The sequence below is a fragment of the Lagenorhynchus albirostris genome, chromosome 9, assembly GCF_949774975.1.
Source record: "Lagenorhynchus albirostris chromosome 9, mLagAlb1.1, whole genome shotgun sequence".
Taxonomy (NCBI): Eukaryota; Metazoa; Chordata; class Mammalia; order Artiodactyla; family Delphinidae; genus Lagenorhynchus; species Lagenorhynchus albirostris.
The window spans coordinates 41,482,654-41,503,973 of record NC_083103.1 but is presented as its reverse complement, the minus strand read 5'-3'; the positions used below and the strand labels follow the sequence as shown (position 1 = coordinate 41,503,973).

At 42.8% G+C, this 21,320-nt stretch overlaps 1 protein-coding gene across 1 annotated transcript in view; it reads left to right on the top strand.

Annotated features, from left to right (window-relative positions):
- Nucleotides 1-21,320, top strand: part of SPON1 (spondin 1) — a 275,645-nt gene that overhangs the window by 150,118 nt on the left and 104,207 nt on the right. Inside the window, exon 6 of the mRNA XM_060159616.1 lies at nucleotides 13,522-13,670. Coding sequence (XP_060015599.1) covers nucleotides 13,522-13,670 — 149 coding nt within the window. The remainder of the gene's footprint in view (nucleotides 1-13,521; nucleotides 13,671-21,320) is intronic.

The window sequence follows — 21,320 nt, the reverse complement described above, 5'->3', positions numbered from 1 at the left end:
ACAATATGGAGGTTCCTTAAAAAACTAAAAATAGAACTACCATATGACACAGCAATCCCACTACTGGGCATATACCCTGAGAAAACCATAATTCAAAAAGAGTCATGTACCACAATGTTCATTGCGGCTCTATTTACAATAGCCAGGACATGGAAGCAACCTAAGTGTCCATCAACAGATGAGTGGATAAAGAAGATGTGGCACATATATACAATGGAATATTACTCAGCCATAAAAAAATGAAATTGAGTTATTTGTAGTGAGGTGGATGGACCTAGATTCTATCATACAGAGTGAAGTAATCAGAAAGAGAAAAACAAATACCGTATGCTAACACATATATATGGAATCTAAAAAAAATGGTTCTGAAGAACCTAGGGGGAGGACAGGAATAAAGACACAGACATAGAGAATGGACTTGAGGACACGGGGAGGGGGAAGGGTAAGCTGGGACGAAATGAGTGAGTGGCATGGACATATATACACTACCAAATGTAAAATAGATAGCTAGTGGGAAGCAGCCACATAGCACAGGGAGATCAGCTCGGTGCTTTGTGACCACCTAGAGGGGTGGGATAGGGAGGGTGGGAAGGAGACGCAAGAGGGAGGAGATATGGGGATATATGTATATGTATAGCTGATTTACTTTGTTATACAGCAGAAACTAACACACCATTGTAAAGCAATTATACTCCAGTAAAGATGTTTAAAAAGTGCCTTTTGAGGTCATTGGTATCTTTATATATATATGCAAAGCTTTCCTTAACAGTAAAGGGTACATATGCATAGTGGGAGGAGATCAGACCTTTACAGGTGAAGGAAAGCAACTTCAGAAATGAATTATTTTCTTTGCTTTATTATTTTTACCAAGACAGAGAAGTACTGTATTGAGAGATATCTATTCATAATCAGTATGTGCCTAAATTATATTTAAATCATTTCACTCTGTACTACATTTTCAATAATTATAGAATGTGTTGTTCATCCACTTAAGGGTACATCTGTAGACATAGCCTAAGACTGCAGAAGAATCTGAAAGATCCAAACACGGTATGCTTAGAAAATGCAGATTTTGGATCTAATGTGTACTGAATTAATAAACGATGTGAAATATTGAAAAGAAAAAAAGAGATACACTTCTCAGTGTACCTCTGAGAAGTGTACAGAATGCCTTCCAGAATTATCCACCTTCCAGAATTGTCCACTAGCACCCATCACTCTGTAGGCTAAGTATTGTCTCCAGGAGCACTAACTTCCCTGAACTCCCAGACACTTGCTTGCTGTCCAGACAGGCACTCAAAAGCGTCAGAGAAGACCATGAGGCAGAAAATGGAAAGAAACACAGTATACTTAAGGTAGACACTCACTGACAGCGTGAATGTGTGCTCACATCTGCCTACCATTGTGGCTGAAGTCAGAGGTAGATGGAGGGTGCGTGATACAGAGCAGCAAATGCAACTGCCTCAGGCCAAATCTTAGTTCTTCCTGCATGCTGTCTACCTGCCACATGTGATTTACTGCTGTGAGAGACCCCAGTCCCCAGTAAGACCTATCCTCTTCCATCTCCACTTGCCAGAGGGTCTACCTGCGCAGTTGGTTCTTACATTTAGCAGTGCTCAGACCTATCCAAGATTCTCCAGCTGTGCTTCTGATATGATAGCCACTAGACATATGTAGCTATTTAAATTTAAGTGGATTAAAATTTCAAGTGTTCGATCGCCACATATGGCAAGGGGCTACCATATTGGACAGCAAACTATAGAACAATTCCATCTTCACAGAAAAAAATCATTTAGAGCTTCTCTAAAGTGAGCCTGCCTGGGTCCAAATCCTGGTTCTACTACTTACTAGCTGGATAACTCTGAGCAAGTCATTTAATGTTTCTGTGGTTTAACTTCCTAATCTGTAAAACGGGTTTGTCTCAAAGATTAAATAAATAACCATATATAAAGCACATAGTAAAGTCTTACTAGATATTAATGATGATTATTATTTCCCACTTCCTAAGGCAATTCCTATGTGAGGCAGGCAGTTGCTAAAGAGTCTTCTGTCCCAATCCAGGCCCCAGGTCTCTTGGGACTCATCTCTGGGCTCTTAAGTTGTCCCCATACTCAAAATGTCCCTGCCATGTGCCCCCAAGTCTCAGAACAGAGATGCCTTTTCGGTCACTGCTTCCCTCTCAGCCTCTTTTAAGTCTCCCACCCTGACTCTAGAAGATGGAACCTGAACCCTGACTACAAACTAATGTCAGGGGCTTTACTGCCTGCTTCTGAGAACTTCTGTCTGGATGCCTGACTCATTCTGCTGCCATTTTCTCACCGCTTGCTCCACCCACCTGTTGAGAATCTATACACTTCCAGTGTTGACTGCCACTTGAACCACAACTAAGCTGCCCACACCACTTGGAAAATCCAGCTGTCCTCCAGGACTTTGCCTTACCCTAATGGACAGGTCCTGTGCATGTTCTAGTTTGCTTCCAACCCCCACCTTCCCTGGAGAAAATATGAAAAGTAATATTTATTGAGTGTTTATTATATAACAGGAACTAGTCTGTCTCTATGTAGATTCCCTTCTATAATACCCATAAGATTTCCTTCTATATTATCATAGTAATACCTAGAAGGTAGTACCATTGTTATTGCCATTTCACAGATAAGAACACTGAGTCTTGGAAAAGTTAGGTAGTTTCTTCAAAGTCACATAGCTAGTAAATGGTGGAAACACGAATGTGGTGATGACCTCAAGCCAGTAGGAGGTCTCCTTTTTCTTTCAAGACATTTGAAAGAAGGATGAGCTGATACATACAACAACATGAATGAATTTCAAATGTATTATGCTAAGTTAAAGAAGTCAGACCCAAAAGGCTGCATATTATATGACTTCATTTATACTATATTCCAGAAAACGAAAAACTGTAGGGATCAGAGGTTGCCAAGGGCTGGGGGTGGAGGAATGGGGTTGACTACAAAGGGGCATGTAGTAATTTTTTTAGGTAATGGAACTATCTATATTTTCACTATGGTAGTGGTTACATGATTGCATGCATTTGTCAAAACTTGCTAAGCTATACATTAAAAAGGATGAAATTTGTTGAATATAAAGTGTAGTTTTATTTTTAAATGGAAAATAAAGCAGACAGTAATTTTTCTCTGATTGCCTCTAGCAGTTGTCCAGCTGTGGGAATAGAGGGGAGCAAAAATCAAAGTTTCAAAGACTTGGTGGAGTAATGAGCTCAGGTGGGAGCTCAGGATCAGATTTCAAGGATTTGAGAAAAAATTCAAGGAGAGGAAGTGAAACAGTAAGCTTAACTTTCCCAAAAAGCCTGGAGGTGTAGGAAAGACAACAGGTAGGCTTTGTGGGAAGAGAGCATTGATGGAAGAATTTTTTCACCCAGAATGAGAAAACTTGAACCTCTTTACTTCAAGGGAGAAGCTCTTCAGTGAAAAAGAGATAAAATGTTGACCTTATCTGCATATTTAATTTCTCTGGTACATCCTTTCATGTAGTTCTGAGTTACCATCTGTTTTCATTTCCCTTCAGCCTGAAGAACTTTTTTTAATATTTCATATACTGCAGATATTCTAGTGATAAGTTCACTCAGCTCTTATTTATCAAAAGAGTGTTTTATTTCACCTGCATTTTTAAAGGATATTTTTGCAGGATATAGAATTCTAGGTTGACAGTTTTTTATTTCTTTTAGAACTTTAGAGGTATTATTTTCTTATCTTGTGGTTTGTCTTGTTTTTTAAAGCAAGCAGTCATTCTTACCTTTGTTTTCCTGATTGTAGTCCATCTTTTATTGCCTCTGACTCTTTTAAGATTTTCTGTTTATCTCTAGGTATCATCAATTGATTGTGATGTACCTAGGTGTAATTTTCTTTGTTTTAATTGTGTTTGGAGTTTATTGAGCTTCTTGGATCTGTAGGTTGATATTTTTCATCAAATTTGTGAAATTTTCAGGCATTTTTTTTATGGTTGTTATTTTTATTTTATTTATTTTCTTTAAAAAATTTTTTTGGCTGCGTTACATCTTCATTGCAGTGCACAGGCTTCTCTCTAGTTGTTGTGTGTGGGTTTTCTCTCTCTAGTCGTGCCGCACAGGCTCCAGAGCACGTGGGCTCTGTAGTTTGCAGCATGTGGGCTCTCCCGTTGAGGCGTGTGAGCTCAGTAGTTGTGGTGTGCAGGCTTAGTTGCCCCACAGCATGTGGGATCTTAGTTCCCCGACCAGGGATTGAACCCGTGTCCCCTGCATTGGAAGGTGGATTCTTTATCACTGGACCACGAGGAAGTCCTTCAGGCATTATTTTTTAAAATACTTTTTAAAGTATTTTAAAATACTCTATCATCCAATTTTTCTATCATCTCCTTCTGAGACTCCAAATGCCTCTGTGTTAAACAACTTGTTATTGTTCTAAAGGTCACTGAGACTTCAGCTTATTGTTTTTCAAACTTCTTTTCTCTGTGCTTCATTTTGAATATTTCCTATTATCCTATCTTTTAGTTTACAGACCTTTTTCTTTGCCATGTCCTAATACAGAAGTATTCTTCAATTCTAGAATTTCCATTGGGTTTTTAAAAACAGTTTCTGTTTCTCTGCTGAGCATCCCCATCTGTTTACTCATTAAGTCTATCTTTTCCTTTAAATTCTTGGACATGTTGATAATAGGTGTTTTAAAGTCCTCATATAATCCCAATGTATCCATCATCTCAGGAACTTTCTCTGTTGACTTTTTTTTTTCATGGTTTTAGATCATATTTTCCTGCTTCTGAACAATTTTTGATTGTATGACAGACATCACAGATGCTACATTGTTGAGTGTCTGGATTTGTTGTCTTCCTTTAAAGATATGGAGTTTTGATCTGGCAGATTTAGTGGTAGATTTGCTTGATTCACTTTCAGGGCTTGTTTTCTAAGTTTTGTTAGGGTGAGTCTAGAGTATCCCTTGCTCTGGGGCTAATGTCATTTTACTCCTAATATGTGGCTTTTCTAGGGTCTCAGTTGAACTCCAGAATGGTCAGCAAAGTCTCTTTAATATGGATGGTTGGAAGTCCTACATCTCTAGCATTGTGGGATCTCTGGAATTTCCATTCAGCTCTTAGCTTTCCAGTAACTATTCTCTCCTAGGCCTGTGGAGTCCCACCCTGCACATATGCAGCTTAGTGTTTGGTCACAGATTTAAGGGGAGTTTTATGCATATTTCTGAACTTCTCTGGGCAGCTCTCTCCTCTCTGGCATTTTTACTAGTAAATCCTATCTATCTCAGCAGCCTCAAATTCCTATCTCTACATCATCAGTTTCGCCAGATTGCCATTCTCCGTTGTGCTCCACTTTCCTACACCACAAACCAGAAAATGTCCAGGACAAACCTGGGGCTCGTCTCTTGTGTTTCCCTTCTCTCAGGGATCATCGTCCTTTGCCGTCTGTTTTCCAGCTTCTGAAAACTGGTATTCATGTATTTTGCCCAGTTTTATAGTTACTTAAGAGGGCTAGTCCAGTGCCATTTACTACATCAGAGTCAGAAGCAGAAGTTGCATGAGCATATATAGATATGGGAGTTGTCTGTAGACAGGAATATCTTATTCTCTTCTTCACATTGCCTTCAAGATAAAATAAAAACTTACTGTGAAGACATTCATATCTCTCCATGGTCTGCCTCGCTGACTGGCTTCATTACCAATAATCCCTTTCTTACAAACACACACACACACACACACACTCCTTGACCTACTTTTGGTTTTCCATGTACCTCTGGCTTTTCTTATGCTCTGCTTTTGCACATACAGATCCCTCTGCAAAACATACCCTTCCTAATTGTCTAAATACCCCCTAATTGCCTTTCCAATTCCTAGTTATCCTTCAGAATGCAGCTCAACTGCCATCTCCTCCAGGAAGCCTTCTCTGGTATAGTCTGGGTTAAATGTCCCCTTATTTATGCTTTTTTATCACTCTGGTTTTGCCTTTATCAAAGCTGTATTGGTCACATTTTATTGTAATTGCCTGTTATGACCTATCCTTCACGCCCTCCACCCTACCCTCCACACTGAACATTTCAAGGACAGGGACAAAATCTGAACATTTCAAGGACAGGGACAAAATCTGATTCTTTTCAGAGTCACACATTTTAAGAAACTTTTTTTTATAAAGGGCCAGATAATAACTGTTTTAGGGTTTGCAGGCCAAACGGTCTCCGCTGTAACTACTTGACTCTACCGCTGTAGCATGAAAGCAGCCATAAACAATACATAAATAATATGTAAACTATAAAACTTTATTGGAACACAAACAGGGGGTGGGCATAGCTTACTGATCCCTGGCTTAGTACATAGTAGTTGCCTAGTAAATGTTCATTTGATTAATTAGTTAATAGAATAGAATATTATTATGGGAGGCCTCAGGGAGATGCAAAAGACTGTGATCAATTGCCTGAGTGTTTTCCTGGAATGGAAAAGTGACACTTATCTTGAGACCTTAAAGAAGGAAAAAAAAGCTAGCTGAGTAAAGAAGGCAGAATGATAGAAAGTTGAGGAATTTCTGGCCTAAATGACAGATCTCCCCATGCAAGGTTTTTTCCAGTAGACTCTACTGGGACGGGATCCTAAAAACCAGAAGAGCTCGGTCAGAGTGAGTTCCTGAAGCAGCCAGGAGCAGGAAAAGCCAGAGGGCGAGTACAGGCTGTGTCCTGGGCAGCACCCAGGGGCAAACCCAGAGGAGCCAAGTTCTGTGCCCAAATCCAAAGAGTCCGAAATCAGGCAGATTCTGGAATTGAGCTTAGGGTGAGAACAACCAGGGCAAGAAGGAAAAGTGAGAGCCAAGACAGGGCTGGCAGGTCCACAGCGTTTTTCTGTTGATCACTGGCCACGTGGTGCCCAGGTACGTCTGTGGGTGTGTTGACCTTTGTTTTCTTAGAAAAGTTAAGTAACAAAGTCATCTACTAAGAGAGAAGGGGAGAGGAGGCTAGGACTTAGAGACTGGAGGAGCTCTGGTGTAGCTACTATAACCAATTCCATAAGGGCCCAACCACATCCCCAGACAAAGATTTGCTGCAATATGATGGTTGAGGCTAAGGTTGGGTAGCAGGAGGTTGTAGCAAACTAGTCCCCAAGGCTGTAGAATATTCTCCAGTGAAGCGCTATGCGTGGGTGTCAAGGAAATGAATGGGTGGCTTCTGCAGGATTGGGATGGGCAGGGAAATACAGCCACTGGCAAAGCAGTCCAGGAAATCTGGCTGTTACTGAATACCTGCCATATGCAGAACACCTCAGAGAATCCATCTGCTGTGCACCATGCTTCCTCCTACACCAGACAAAGGCAAGACATGGTTCCTCTTTCATCAGCACTAGCCTTCTAGGCATCATCGTGAACCCCGGTAATTTATCACCAGTGATGACAAAGAAGAGATTTCAAAAATGAGGCGAGTACACATATATTCAGGATGTCCCCCTGGAGTGGCTTTTCAGACGGATGCACACCTGGTTGGCTAGCAGTGTCTCAAAATCACATATCTAATCATTTCTTCCTCCCAGCTTCCCACCTGCCTCATCTCATCCAAGCTACTGGGAGTCACCAACTAGACTCAGCTATGTGTAAGCCACTTAAACACTGCTGGAGTCAGAGAGGCATGCTAACCCAAAGAGCTGTGGCCTTACCTGAGAGCCAGAGAGCTGGCAGTAGTGTTTGTTTCTCTGTCTTTACCCTGAGGCTGAAGCCCAAGTGTTTTACCGAGGACCCCGGTGGTAGTCCCAGAGTATTCATTTAAGAAAGTCACGAGCGGGGCTTCCCTGGTGGCGCAGTGGTTGAGAGTCCGCCTGCCAATGCAGGGGACACGGGTTCGTGCCCCGGTCCGGGAAGATCCCACGTGCTGCGGAGCGGCTGGGCCCGTGAGCCATGGCCGCTGAGCCTGCGCGTCCGGAGCCTGTGCTCCGCAACGGGAAAGGCCACAGCAGTGAGAGGCCCGTGTACCGCAAAAAAAAAAAAAAAAAAAAGAAAGAAAGAAAGTCATGAGCATTTACTTTGTCCTCTTCTCCCCAGGCCTCCTGTTACCTGGGGCTTCTCTTCCTCTCATCCCTTATTGCCTGGAGGATGGTGGGGCCCGGGGCTAAACTCTGTGCCCCAACTAATTGGGATCTGCTTGGCACCTCATTCTGCCAGCTCTAAACCACTGAGTCCTGTTTAGATGACTCCCTACCATTTTCTTTGGACTCAAGTTCTTGCATCTGACATTCCTGTCATCTCTGCCCCCCAATTCTAAGTCAGACTGCACCCAGTCACCGAATCAGATTCCTTTTGGTCCCGTGCCTTCCAGAAGCTTGTCTGGCTTTGCCCTGCCCCATCCAGATTTAATTTGACTGGCTGGTATTTACTGAGCCCATTTCTTGTGTTAACTAGTCATTACTTCATGGATATCAGCCTCAGAAAAACACCACGAGGCTGGTCATGTCAATATCCCTACTTTACAGATGAGGAAACTGAGTTGAGAGTGACTAACATATTCAATCTAGGAAGTTTCAGATTGGAGACTAGAATACATGTTGGTCTGCTCCAAAACCCCGAGTTTTAACTACTTCACTAAACTGACTCCCACAGACTGTCGGATCCTCCCTGATCTTACTGGCTCATACCTCTGGTTCCATGTTCCCATTTCCTCTCCACTGCCCTAAGTCAGGCTCTACACAACTCATCCAGGGGATGTTGGTGGATCTCCCGTTTGGTCTCCTCACACTTGAGCCCTCTCCCCTCCTACAGCTGGCGTGTCCTGCCAGAGATGTGGTGCAGGGGGGTGGAGGAAAGCTGGGCTGTAACACCAGACAGACCTGACTTTGAATCCCAGCATCTTCAATCATTTGCTTTGGTAATCTCAGGTTAGTTTCCTCATGTGAAAGGTGGAAATTATGATAGCATCTATATCAAAAGAATTTTCTGATTAATTTTAAAGGCATATGCTACATATAAGTATTTCTTAATGTCTGAATATTTCATAAAAGTTCTTTTAAATAAGCATTTGCCATGAACGGAGTTCTTTGTTAAATTTCTGATCTGGACATTCTTTTATAAGTTAATTGTTTGAATCTCAGAAGGCATTTTTCCCCATTGATACAGTGTTACAGTAAAACAGAAGATTATAAGGCAAGCTCACATACTAAACAATTGGGTTTGAAAAACAGAAATTTTCTTTTTTGAGTATTTAATGTAATAATATAGATCAAGTCCTTGACACAGTGCCTGGCACGTAGTAACAATGCATGCATGTTAACTATTGTCATGTCATTCTTCCCAGAAGGAAACTTCAATCATGTTTCTCTCTCTTCCGATGCCATTTACCACAGTGGACACTCAGAACCCTCTGCAACCTGGCCCTGACTTTCTTTTTCATCTTATCTCTTTGTCTTCTAACTCTCCAGTCCACCAAACGGTCTCCATTTCCTGACCTCTCAGTGGGATGTGGGAAAAGAACGTGTGTTCTGGGGTCAGGCGGATCTGGGTTTGAACCCCAGCTTTGCCTCCTTGCTAGCTCTGTGAGCTTGGGTGGGTTCCTTAACATCTCTGGACCTTGATTTCCTCATCTATAAGATGACAATGAGGTTGTAGTGAGAGTTACACCTAGGAAAGTATTATGCCTAACACCTAATAGGTGTTTAATCCTCTTAGCTATTTTTAATAGAATTCCCACTCCTACTGTCCTGCCAGTTTTCCCATGCGAGTCTCCTTCCCAGGGGAACATGTCCTTCTTCCTCTGCCTTCTTGTGGATTCCCATAGTACTTTCTGTCTGTAAAACTACAGAGACTTTCTTTTGCACAGTTCTTTAAAGTTTTTGTAGTTCTCTCCCAAACCAGCCCAATTAATTTGCACAACTCTGGGAGATAGTCCAGACTGGTAATTATTATCTCTATTTTTAAAAGGTGAACTGCGGGGCTTCCCTGGTGGCGCAGTGGTTGAGAGTCCGCCTGCCGGTGCAGGGGACATGGGTTCGTGCCCTGGTCCGGGAAGATCCCACATGCCGTGAAGTGGCTGGGCCCGTGAGCCATGGCCGCTGGGCCTGCGCATCTGGAGCCTGTGCTCTGCAACGGGAGAGGCCACAACAGTGAGAGGCCCGTGTACCGCAAAAAAAAAAAAAAAAAAAAAAAAGTGAACTGGGGCTCTCAGAGCTGGAATGACTGATTCATGGTCACGAATGGAGGCCTGGAGCCCAGGTCTTTTGGCTCTCCGTCACCATGCCCCCTCCCCCCATACCATTCTGCGCATGAGTGACTGCCACTCACCTGAATTCATTGTTATTTCTAACATTGCAGACTGTTGTTCCATGAGTGCCTACCTTGTCCCCCAGGGAGGATGTGGTCTGCTCCCACACCTTAGCCTAGTGCCTTGCAGGTATCTGTTATGTGGTTGATGTCATTCAATGTATTGAAGTTTGAATAAATGTGGTATGTTTGAGTCCTTTAATTTGGAATTAGCTGCTCCATCCCCTTTGCTCTGTGTTCTTGTTTCTAGAACTCTGAACATGCTCGATTATAGGTAATCTGCTTATCCATCTGTTTCTCCACCCCCAGACCATGAGTCTCTCCAGGACAAGTACCATATCCAATTCCTGTCGGTGCCCAGGGCCTGCCACTGTGCTTGGCACATAGTAAATGGAAGTTGAATGAATAAACCAGAAGGAGCCATCTGGGTCCATCCCCTAATCCCCCTGTGATTGTGCTTGTTCCTGTTCTCTTATCTTAGTTCATATTATGTATCTCTTATCTCCTATATTGAATTAAAGGCAGGTTCATGTTTTACTCATTTTTGTAGCCTCCCAAACAACCGGGAAAGGAGGAAACTATAATTATTGAGGGTCTGTTGTGTGTCAGTGATTGCACATATATTATGTCATTATTTTAAAAATTGAATTTAATTCTTATAACAGGTCAATAAGGTAGGCATTATCACCCCTGAATTACAAAAGAGGGAGCTGGGACTCAGGGAAATAAAATAATTGGAATTTGACCACGTTTACACAGCTAGTAAGTGGAAATGCCGGGATCTGAATCCCTGTCTGCTGGCTCTGAGACCCATGCCTTTCCTTTTTGTTGCTGTTTGGTGTTTATTTTTAACAGCATGCAGAATAGCTGAGTGCTTTAGCCCAGTAGAAGTTAGGAACTCTGCTGAACTGAGATTTGAATTTAATCACATTGAATGGAATCTGTGCCAGCCTGTTCCCAAACACTTCGAGCACATATACTGCCACCTTTGCATCTGACTGGATGAATGCTTCAGGAAACATGTACTAAGCATTCACAATGCAGCAAGCTCAGTGCTGGGCGCTGGGGATACAGTCTGAAGACAGGCTTCCTCAAGGAGCTTACAGTCTAGTGGGAAAACAGACGTGCGGCAGGGATCGTAAATGTGATCTATGCTGATAGGACAAACTAGTAGTTACCAGTGGGGAAAGGGGGTGGGGAGGGGCAAGCTAGGGGTATGGGATTAAGATATACAGACTACTAAGTATAAAATAGATAAGCAACAAGGGTATATTGTACGGCACAGAGAAATATAGCCATTATTTTGTAATAACTTTAACTTTATAAAAATATTGAATCACTGTGTTGTATACCTGAAATTAATATAATATTGTAAATCAGCTATACTTCAATTTTTTAAAAAATGTGATCAGAAGACAAGGGCCTAAGTCATTCTGTGGTGGTCTTGGGAGGCTTCTGGGTAGATTATAAAGGAGGAGTGAGTCAGCCATGACAAGAGGAGGAAAGCACAGAGGGAGCACCATGTGGTGAGCCACTGAAGTATGAAATTGCAGGTAGGTTGCGTCTGGAACGAGGGGACATTTTGGTGGGACAGAGCCGGAGGAATGAGAGATGCTGAAACTGGTCTCCCTGTGTTCACATCATGAACCAAAGGTCATGACTGGTTCTTACCCTTGCCCCTACCAAACAGTGCTCTTGGCCTAGATGATAGCCAGGACATTCTCCCTACTCAGGAAGTGAGTTAGAGAAATAGCTGGCAACATCTCCATCTGTCTTCTCTAGGGACGTGACATGGGGCTTGCATTTCCCTGATACATGGGAAATAATGATCCAGCAGTTGGGCGGACCCACATGGTGATGTCATCTGCCTGGATCATGTCATCCCTCAGCAGGCTGGGCAGGTGGCTTTGTGCCCATGTTCTTGATGTGCCTCTGGGTCAGAGCACCCTGGGTAGCAGGTGGCAGATGTAAACAAGATCAGGGCCTGTTCAGAATCACTTTCTTAAGTGTTGGGGTAGCGTGGAGAGTTCTGCCCACTCTGGGCCACGGGGTGATAAACTGCAAATGTCAGCTGGGTCTACCCAGTTCAAGTTTTCCTCTTCGCTATGCCTGAAAATGTTCCTTAACTTAAGACTTTATAAAACCAACCATAGGATTGCGGACAACTGAGCCAACCCTATGATGGATTGTACGTAACTTAGTAATCAGTATATATGCATCTATATTCATCACATGCAAAAACAAATCCAGGGAGGTGCTGGGGTTGACTCTCTCCTCTCCTTCCTCCCTCTTGAGATGGAAAAATCTTCAGGCTAAGTTCTGTCTTGGTCCTGTCCAGATCTTATTCTGTTCTCCCTTTGTGTCATCCATTAATTCCCTGCTACATCCCCCTGCAGTCATCATCCCGCATGATCCTCGCCAAACCGCAGTAGACTGGTCATGACCTTGTATCCAAACCACCTTTCCCATACTTTCACATGGCTAGCCTGCCTGCCCCTCACCCTGGAAGGTACGTAAAAGCCAGCTAAAAAACAATTATACTCCAATAAAGATGTTTTTTTTTAAAAAAAAAAGCCAGCTAAAAACAGCAGTGCTTTTTCCCAGGAGCTGTCAAGCCTAATTCCCCACTCACTCCCTTTACCTTTTGCTCCATGCTGACCTCCCCAGCTCCACACTCCAATTTTGCTCCCTCTAATACATTCTTCATGCTGCTGCCTGGATGATTTATCTAAAATTCAAATGTGATTGTTTCGTTCCCCTGCCCAAAACCCTTCAGTGGTTTCAGACCCTTTCAAATGACATCCAAACTCATTTGAGCAGGTCCCTTCTACCTCCCTGGCATCATTTCCTGCCTCTCCCGTTGACAGTTTGTGACACAGCAATGCTAAATTACTTATGGCTCCCCAAACACACAATGTTATTTAATGTTTCTGAGTCTGCCAGAAATAGCCTTTCCTCTCTGTTCTGTCTTACAAATCTGCTCAGCATTTAAAAATTCTCTCAACTTTCTTCTTCTCTAAGATCCTTCCAGACAGGAGTCGTTATCCTGGGCCACCTCTGTGTCTTGTTTAGACATCTACCCATTGCCCTATCATATATCCCCAAGACATACTTGCTTACAGGGACTGTCTTATTCATCCCAGAACAGCGCAGGACCTAACACAGGGCAGGTGCTTAGCCAACGCTGCTTGAATCATTGTTCAATTACACCTCCTCCCCATCATTTAAGGGACTTGTGTTCTAGCCACATACACACTGACCTGTATCCTGATTGGCTTTCCCAGGTCGGGCAAATCACTGGTCTGCAATCATCGGCGGATCCCACTCCAAGAATTACGTGCTATGGGAGTATGGAGGATATGCGAGCGAAGGCGTCAAACAAGTTGCAGAATTGGGCTCACCAGTGAAAATGGAGGAGGAAATTCGACAACAGGTAAGAAAAACAATCACAGAAGGACCAAAACCCAGAAATGCAGTCAAGCATCCTTTAGCTTTCTTTCCCAGGGGCTCGAAATTTACAGTACAATGTGCTGGAAAATTGGTATCATAGGAAGTGAAATCTATTTGCTGAGTTTGAGGGGGTTTATGTTCAGTAGAGGACAGAGGCACAAATGTCCATCTTGTCGTCTCAGATTTTCCCTAACTGCATTTGTGCTTTCTTCAGCTTGTGCTAAAAGCTGCTACTGTGGCTGCATTGTTGGGGTACCATGTCTCTGTTCTCCCAAGGGTCCGTGTGGTGGATTACGGTTTTCTTACTCTGATCCATGAGAGGGCTGGGGGGAGTGACATTCACTCTAAGCTAAAATCACCATTTCCAAAGAGAAACATTTATTTATTGACACATGCTTTTTGCATCTATGTCTTGAGGTGTTTGATAAATTAGTCAGTGGTTAATCATAATCATTATAGACTGAAGCATCTTTTATGTACCATGTACTGTGTCATGTGGGCCCAGGAGCCGGACTGTTATCTAGGACCCCATTCATACCAATGAGAGATAAGGGAGCAATCGTCCGTCATTCTTTTCTGTCTGTTGGGAAGTACCATCATCCCTCATCAAAAGCACTAGAAGGAGGCTGATGAGGGATCTTGAAAGAAGAGCTATGGTTTTTCGAAGGTCATTCACAGGCTGCACTGTGGGGAGGAGGTGGCCCAGCTTTGGCCATCACTACCCACAAAAGCCCTTTGGGCCTGAGAGAGCTGGGTAGGCACCCACATCTCACTGCTCACAAGTGCGCAGGAGGAAGTAAGGAAAGAGCAAACTGTGCTTGGAGTGTGGTCATTTCCAGCACAGGTCACTGAGGGGCTGCTGCCTGCTCAGGCTCCTGCCCACATCTCCTGAGACAATGCAGGGCCCCTGAAGACACTGGGCCCGGTGTCTCACGATGTGTATTGCAGCAGGGCGAGCAGAGCTGAGGCCCCTAGCCCTTCCTCCTGACGTCTACCATCTGGACTCCAAGCTCCCACAAACCCTAAAGTGAATGCAGCAAAGGTCACCTGATTCCTACTATAATCCCCTGAGGAATTCTTTTGGACCAGAGTCCAAAAACGCCCAGGAATTAGCTTATGTTTCTCATTAGTTTGATTTAAAACCTTTCTCCATTCTCAGAAAAAATGTTTAACCCAGTGTTTTGAGACAGCATGTCATTCATCACAAGTTTATCTCACCAACAACTTCGTGTTTCTCTAACTCTGGCTGCCATGCCTCATAACTGGCATCACTCATTCGGGCTACAGCACAACCATGTTCATCTGCAAAGTCACGAAGGGCTTCATATTGGTCCTGGTCTCTCCAGCCTGTCATGGAGGCAGTATCCCTTGTTTGGGTTCCTGGTTCTCAAACATGGAATTGTGATACACTGGCTGTATCTGTTCTGTTGTGTCGTATGTTGAAAACCATCTCATCTATTACAAATAATAGTTGAAATACTAAAGTTTGCAAATTAATTAGATCAAGGTCAAGGGCGTCTTCATAATAATGCCTGTGTCACTCATTGGCTATCTTGAGAGGTTTCTGGTGAGAAGGGAAGCATGTATGAATTGTGAGAAACTGAGACCACGTTGTACCGGCAAGCATTATCTGTCATGTGTCATAGCAATAAAAAGGCTGAAAACTGATGGATGGAACCCCCCCCATCTTATGCCCCCCTTAGGAAAATGTTCTTTGCTCGGTGTGTTCCTGATTAGCACATCTTGGATCAGCTTCTGTACACACGGATGATGTCTGGCTCTCCCAGCTGGCTAGTGTTCTTGACATTAAGTCATAACAATGTTTAATTACGGGTTTTGCACATGGGAGTTAAAAATCCCACTGAGGGCTTCCCTGGTGGCGCAGTGGTTGAGAGTCCGCCTGCCGATGCAGGGGACACGGGTTCGTGCCCCGGTCCGGGAGGATCCCCCATGCCGCGGAGCAGCTGGGCCCGTGAGCCGTGGCCACTGGGCCTGTGTGTCTGGAGCCTGTGCTCCGCAACGGGAGAGGCCACAACAGTGAGAGGCCCACGTACCGCAAAAAAAAAAAATCCCACTGAGCATGTCCTAGGGTTTGTCACCACCTGTCAGGCCCTCTAGATGCTGAACATGTACTTTTAGCTCTCACCTCTACTTGGAGAAGACAATATTAAATTTCCCGTTTTTCCTGATAAGGAAACTGAGGCACAGTCAATAGTTAGAGAATTCCAGAACTTGAACCCAAGACTGTCTGACTCCAAAACCTGTATGTAGTACCAGATACATAATTTGCAGAGCCTGGTGAAAATGTGGGGTCCCTTGTTCAAAACTTAAGAATTTCAAGATGGTGACACTGAATTTCACAGCACGGGGCCCTGAGAGTCTGAACAGGTCACACACTCGTGAGGCCGGTCCTGCTCATCCTCCTTCCCTGCCCCACAGAGAAACTCCCCTCTCCAGCCTCTGAAATAAGCCTGTTTCCAGAGCTCTGCTAAGCCACGCATCCAGCTCCCCAGGTCCTCAGAAAGTCAGGAGGATAGAGTGATTTCAGGGTCCCTTCTCTTCCAAATAATTCATGGTTCTAAATATTGTTCCCTGCAAGCACACAATTCATTATATTTTTCTGGAAGTCAGGTAAGAAGCAGCATAAAAAAGGAACAAGAATATGAATCCTCCTGGAATATGAAAGTGTCCTCTGAATAACCAGGGACCTGCTTGAACACATCTACAAACTAACACGGTGTTCTCAGCCTTTAATACATTACATCCTACCAGCTGCTCTATCAAAGAACCCGAGTCCAACCAGGATGAAAATAAAAGCCCTATTTTCCCAAGAAAGACATTTATATGCTTCCCAGCCTTCTGTTATTATAGACTTTTCGCTTGCTGCAAGTTTCAAGGGCATTAAAAATCACAGCAGATATTGTTGGAGGTAAATCTTATGCTAATGGCTTTCAAACACAAATGAACAAAAATAATAATCGCATTAGTGGTGGAAAACTGTAATAATATTATTGAGTATAAATTTTAATATTACTATAACTTCAAAACACCAAGAAAATTAATGAAAAATTACAGCAGCATTATTGGCAATAATGACACTGGTGGCCAGAGAGGGTGGGGGAAGGGCACAGGGCACACTTCTTAGTAGGGGACAGAGGCAAATGGGTCCTGGTGGGGACTGTGGATTAGAAATACTGAACTGAGGCTGGCCTGGCAGGTCACAAATGAGTAACCCAAGGCAGGTAGACGCAGTAGGGAATGGCAGATCCTATGTAGACCCAGGACCCGAAAGTGAGCTGGTGTATGCTCATCTTATGAAAATGTTTCACTAAGACCATTTCTACTTTGTTAAGTAGACATCTATGGCATGTATACTAGGTGTCTGGTTCTCTGCTGAATGTGGCCCAAAGATGGTGCCCCCTTCACCATGTTATTCATGCTAGAAAGCTAGGCATCATCCTTGATTGTGCCTCCTGTCCCATCTTCTGCCTTCTCTTCTAAATTCCTCCAGGTCACTTCCTCATTACCGCACCTCTATTTAAACCATCCTCATCGCTTGCCTAAATTATTGCACTAGCCATCTGACCTCCCTGCCTCCAGTCCTCTTCCTGTTTTCCACACTGCCCCACGGCCATTTTATAAAATACCAATAGGATTATGCCACTCTCCCAATGAATGGCTCCCGACTGACAGCAAGATAAAGTCCAAACTCCTTATCCTAGCTTGAAAACCCTCTATGATCTGGCCTTGTTTACCTCCCCCATCTTATTTCTTGCTGCAGCTCTAAGCTATACCCATGCAGAACCTCTTTCAAACTCTCCAGAGCCATGTCCCTCTTGCATCTGGGCCTTCTGCCAGCCTGGAACATCTTCCAGCACCCCATCAACTGGTGAACTGGTGAACTCCATCTATCCTTCAGGACTCAGCTTAGATGTTGCTTCTTCCTGGAAGCCTTCCTGAATTCTGTACAAAATCCATGCCCTTGCCATGTGCTCCCACAACACCCTGTACCTCCCCCATCATTACCATCATCACGTAATGATGCAAGTCCTTGTTTGATGTCTCTCCCTCACCAAACTGCAAGGTTCAAATCCATGTTTTCCATCTCTGTATCCTCTTAGCTGGGTATAGTTTTAATTGCTTCATAATTGTTACTTGCATGAGTAATTTACTTGATAACTTTACTAAACATCTACTAAATAAATGCCAGGCGTTAGAGATCCAACAGTGAACAGATCATTCCCTGCCTTCATGGAGTCTGCATTCTAATGGGGGAGACAAGAAGAAAAAAGGGTTAAATAACTATAAATTATGGTAAGAGAAAGAAACTAACAAGAGGTGGCTAGAAAACAGCAGTAGGGTGGGACCTTGTTAGTAAGGTAGTCAGGGAAGGTCTTGATGAGACCATTAAGCTGAGACCCAAAAGAAAAGCACAAGGAAAAGATCATTCTAGATGGTGACAACAGCGTGTGCAGAGACCCAGAAGTAGAAAAGAGCTTATCGTGCTTGAAGAACTGACAGAAGACTGGTGTGGCAAGAGGGGAATCAGTGAGGGGGAGTGTGGCTCTGTGTGAATGAAGGACACACTGTCTCCGCGCTGGAGGAATTCACAGATTGGGCTGGAGAGGTGGATACATAAATAACTATTTCCGTATAATGTACTTAGTTTCTTTAAGGGAATCTCTGCAGCAGCTGAGGAAATGCAAACATTAGACTGTGGCAGCCCTTGAAAGTGCCATTCTCTGGGTCCCCCCAGCCTTTAACATCCCCCCTATTTCCTGAGGACACATGTTAGACACATATTAGTTTCCCTGTCCCTTCCTCTGGGCAGGCTGGGTGTGGTACCCTTTCCTGGGGTGACCACAGCTCCCTGTGCGGTCCCTCTCCTAGACTGGATGGTCCCTGCTTCCTTCTTTCTTTCTTTCTTTTCTTTCTTTCTTCCTTTTTCTTTTTCTTTTTTTTTAAATTATTGGAGCATAGTTACTTTACGGTGTTGTGTTAGTTTCTACCGTACAGCAAAGTGAATCAGCTGTATGTATATAGGCATCCCCTCTTTTTTTATTACTTCCCATTTAGGTCACAGCAGAGCAGTGAGTAGAGTTCCCTGTGCTTTACAGTAGATTCTCATTAGTTATCTATTTTATACATAGTATCAATAGCGTATATATGTCAATCCCAATCTCCCGATTCATCCCACCGCTGCCCCTTTTCCCCCTTGGTATCCACACGTTTGTTTTGTTTTCTACGTCTGTGTCTCTATTTCTGCTTTGCAAATAAGATCATCTATACCATTTTTTTTTAGGTTCCACAAATATGTATTAATATCTGATATTTGTTTTTCTCTTTCTGACTTACTTCACTCTGTATGACAGTCTCTAGGTCCATCCACGTCTCTACAAATGACCCAATTTCGTTCCTTTTATGGCTGAGTAATATTCCATTATATATGTGTACCACATCTTCTTTATCCATTCATCTGTCAATGGACATTTAGGTTGCTTCCGTGTCCTGGCTCTTGTAAATAGTGCTGCAATGAACATTGGGGTGCATGTGTCTTTTTGAATTATGGTTTTCTCTGGATATGTGCCCAGTAGTAGGATTGCTGGGTCATATGGCAGTTCTATTTTTAGTTTTTTAAGGAACCTCCGTACTGTTCTCCATAGTGGTTGTATCAATTTACATTCCCACCAACAGTGCAAGAAGGTTCCCTTTTCTCCACACCCTCTCCAGCATTTATTGTTTGTAGATTTTTTAATGATGGCCATTCTGACTGGTGTGAGGTGATACATCATTGTAGTTTTGATTTGCATTTCTCTAATGATTAGTGATGTTGAGCATCTTTTCATGTGCCTCTTGACCATCTGTATATCTTCTTTGGAGAAATGTCTATTTAGGTCTTCCTCCCATTTTTCGATTCAGTTGTTTGTTTTTTTTGATATTGAGCTGCTTGTAAATTTTGGAGATTAATTCTTTGTCCATTGTTCCATTTGCAAATATTTTCTCCCATTCTGAGGGTTGTCTTTTTGTCTTGTTCATGGTTTCCTTTGCTGTGCAAAAGCTTTTAAGTTTAATTGGGTCCCATTTGTTTATTTTTGTTTTTAGTTTCATTACTCTAGGAGGTAGGTCAAAAAAGATCTTGCTGCATTTCATGTCAAAGAGTGTTCTGCCTATGTTTTCCTCTAAGAGTTTTATAGTGTCTGACCTTACATTTAGGTCTTTAATCCATTTTTAGTTTATTTTTGTGTATGGTGTTAGGGAGTGTTCTAATTTCATTCTTTTACATGTAGCTGTCCAGTTTTCCCAGCACCACTTATTGAAGAGGCTGTCTTTTCTCCATTGTATATCCTTGCCTCCTTTGTCATAGATTAGGTGACCATAGGTGTGTGGGTTTATCTCTGGGCTTTCTATCCTGTTCCATTGATGTATATTTCTGTTTTTGTGCCAGTGCCATATTGTCTTGGTTACTGTAGCTTTGTAGTATAATCTGAAGTCAGAAGCTCCGTTTTTCTTTCTCAAGGTTGCTTTGGCTATTTGCAGTCTTTTGTGTTTCCATACAAATTGTAAAATTTTTTGTTCTAGATCTGTGAAAAATGCCATTGGTGATTTGATAGGGATTGCATTGAATCTGTAGATTGCTTTGGGGTAGTATAGTCATTTTCACAATGTTGATTCTTCCAATCCAAGAACATGGTATATCTCTCCATCTGTTTGTGTCATCTTTGATTTCTTTCATCAGTGTCTTATAGTTTTCTGCATACAGGTCTTTTGCCTCCTTAGGTAGGTTTATTCCTAGGTATTTTATTCTTTTTGTTGCAATGGTGAATGGAATTGTTTCCTTAATTTCTCTTTCTGATCTTTGGTTGTTAGTATATAGGAATACAAGAAATTTCTGTGTTAATTTTGTATCCTGTGACTTTACTAAATTCATTGATTAGCTCTAGTAGTTTTCGGTGGCATCTTTAGGATTTTCTATGTATAGTATCATGTCATCTGCAAACAGTGACAGTTCTACTTCTTCTTTTCCAATTTGGATTCCTTTTATTTATTTTTCTTCTCCAACTGCCATGGCTAGGACTACCAAAACTATGTTGAATTATAGTGGCAAGAGTGGGCACCCTTGTCTTGTTCCTGATCTTAGAGGAATTGCTTTCAGTTTTTCACCATTGAGAATAATGTTTGCTGTGGGTTTGTCATATATGGCCTTTTTTATGTTGAGGTAGGTTCCCTCTATGCCCACTTTCTCCTGCTTCTTTCCTTTTCCATCTCCCAGGCATGTTCTATGTCCCTGGAAGGCGAGCACTTGTTGCTTTCCCTCACCGCTCTGTTCTTATTCTATTGCTTCATTATGGTTACTTTTAATGTTTTCAATTTTAAACACATCTACTTGTGTCATTCAGATTATTCTATTATCTCAGGGTCTTAGGGACTAATGTTCATTTGATGAACTTGCCCTCTCTCCCCATCACTAGTTTCCTCATTTGATTTTGGATTGTTTGCTCATCTTCAGTGGGTCTTTTTCTTTGTTCCCTGTGGGAGTCCTCTGTGCCCAAGTTGTGTTGTCCCCTCAGGGGGAGATTGTATTTTTGTCTTTCCACCCAAGTTTTGATGGCATTTCTCAGCTTAGAGTTCCCCA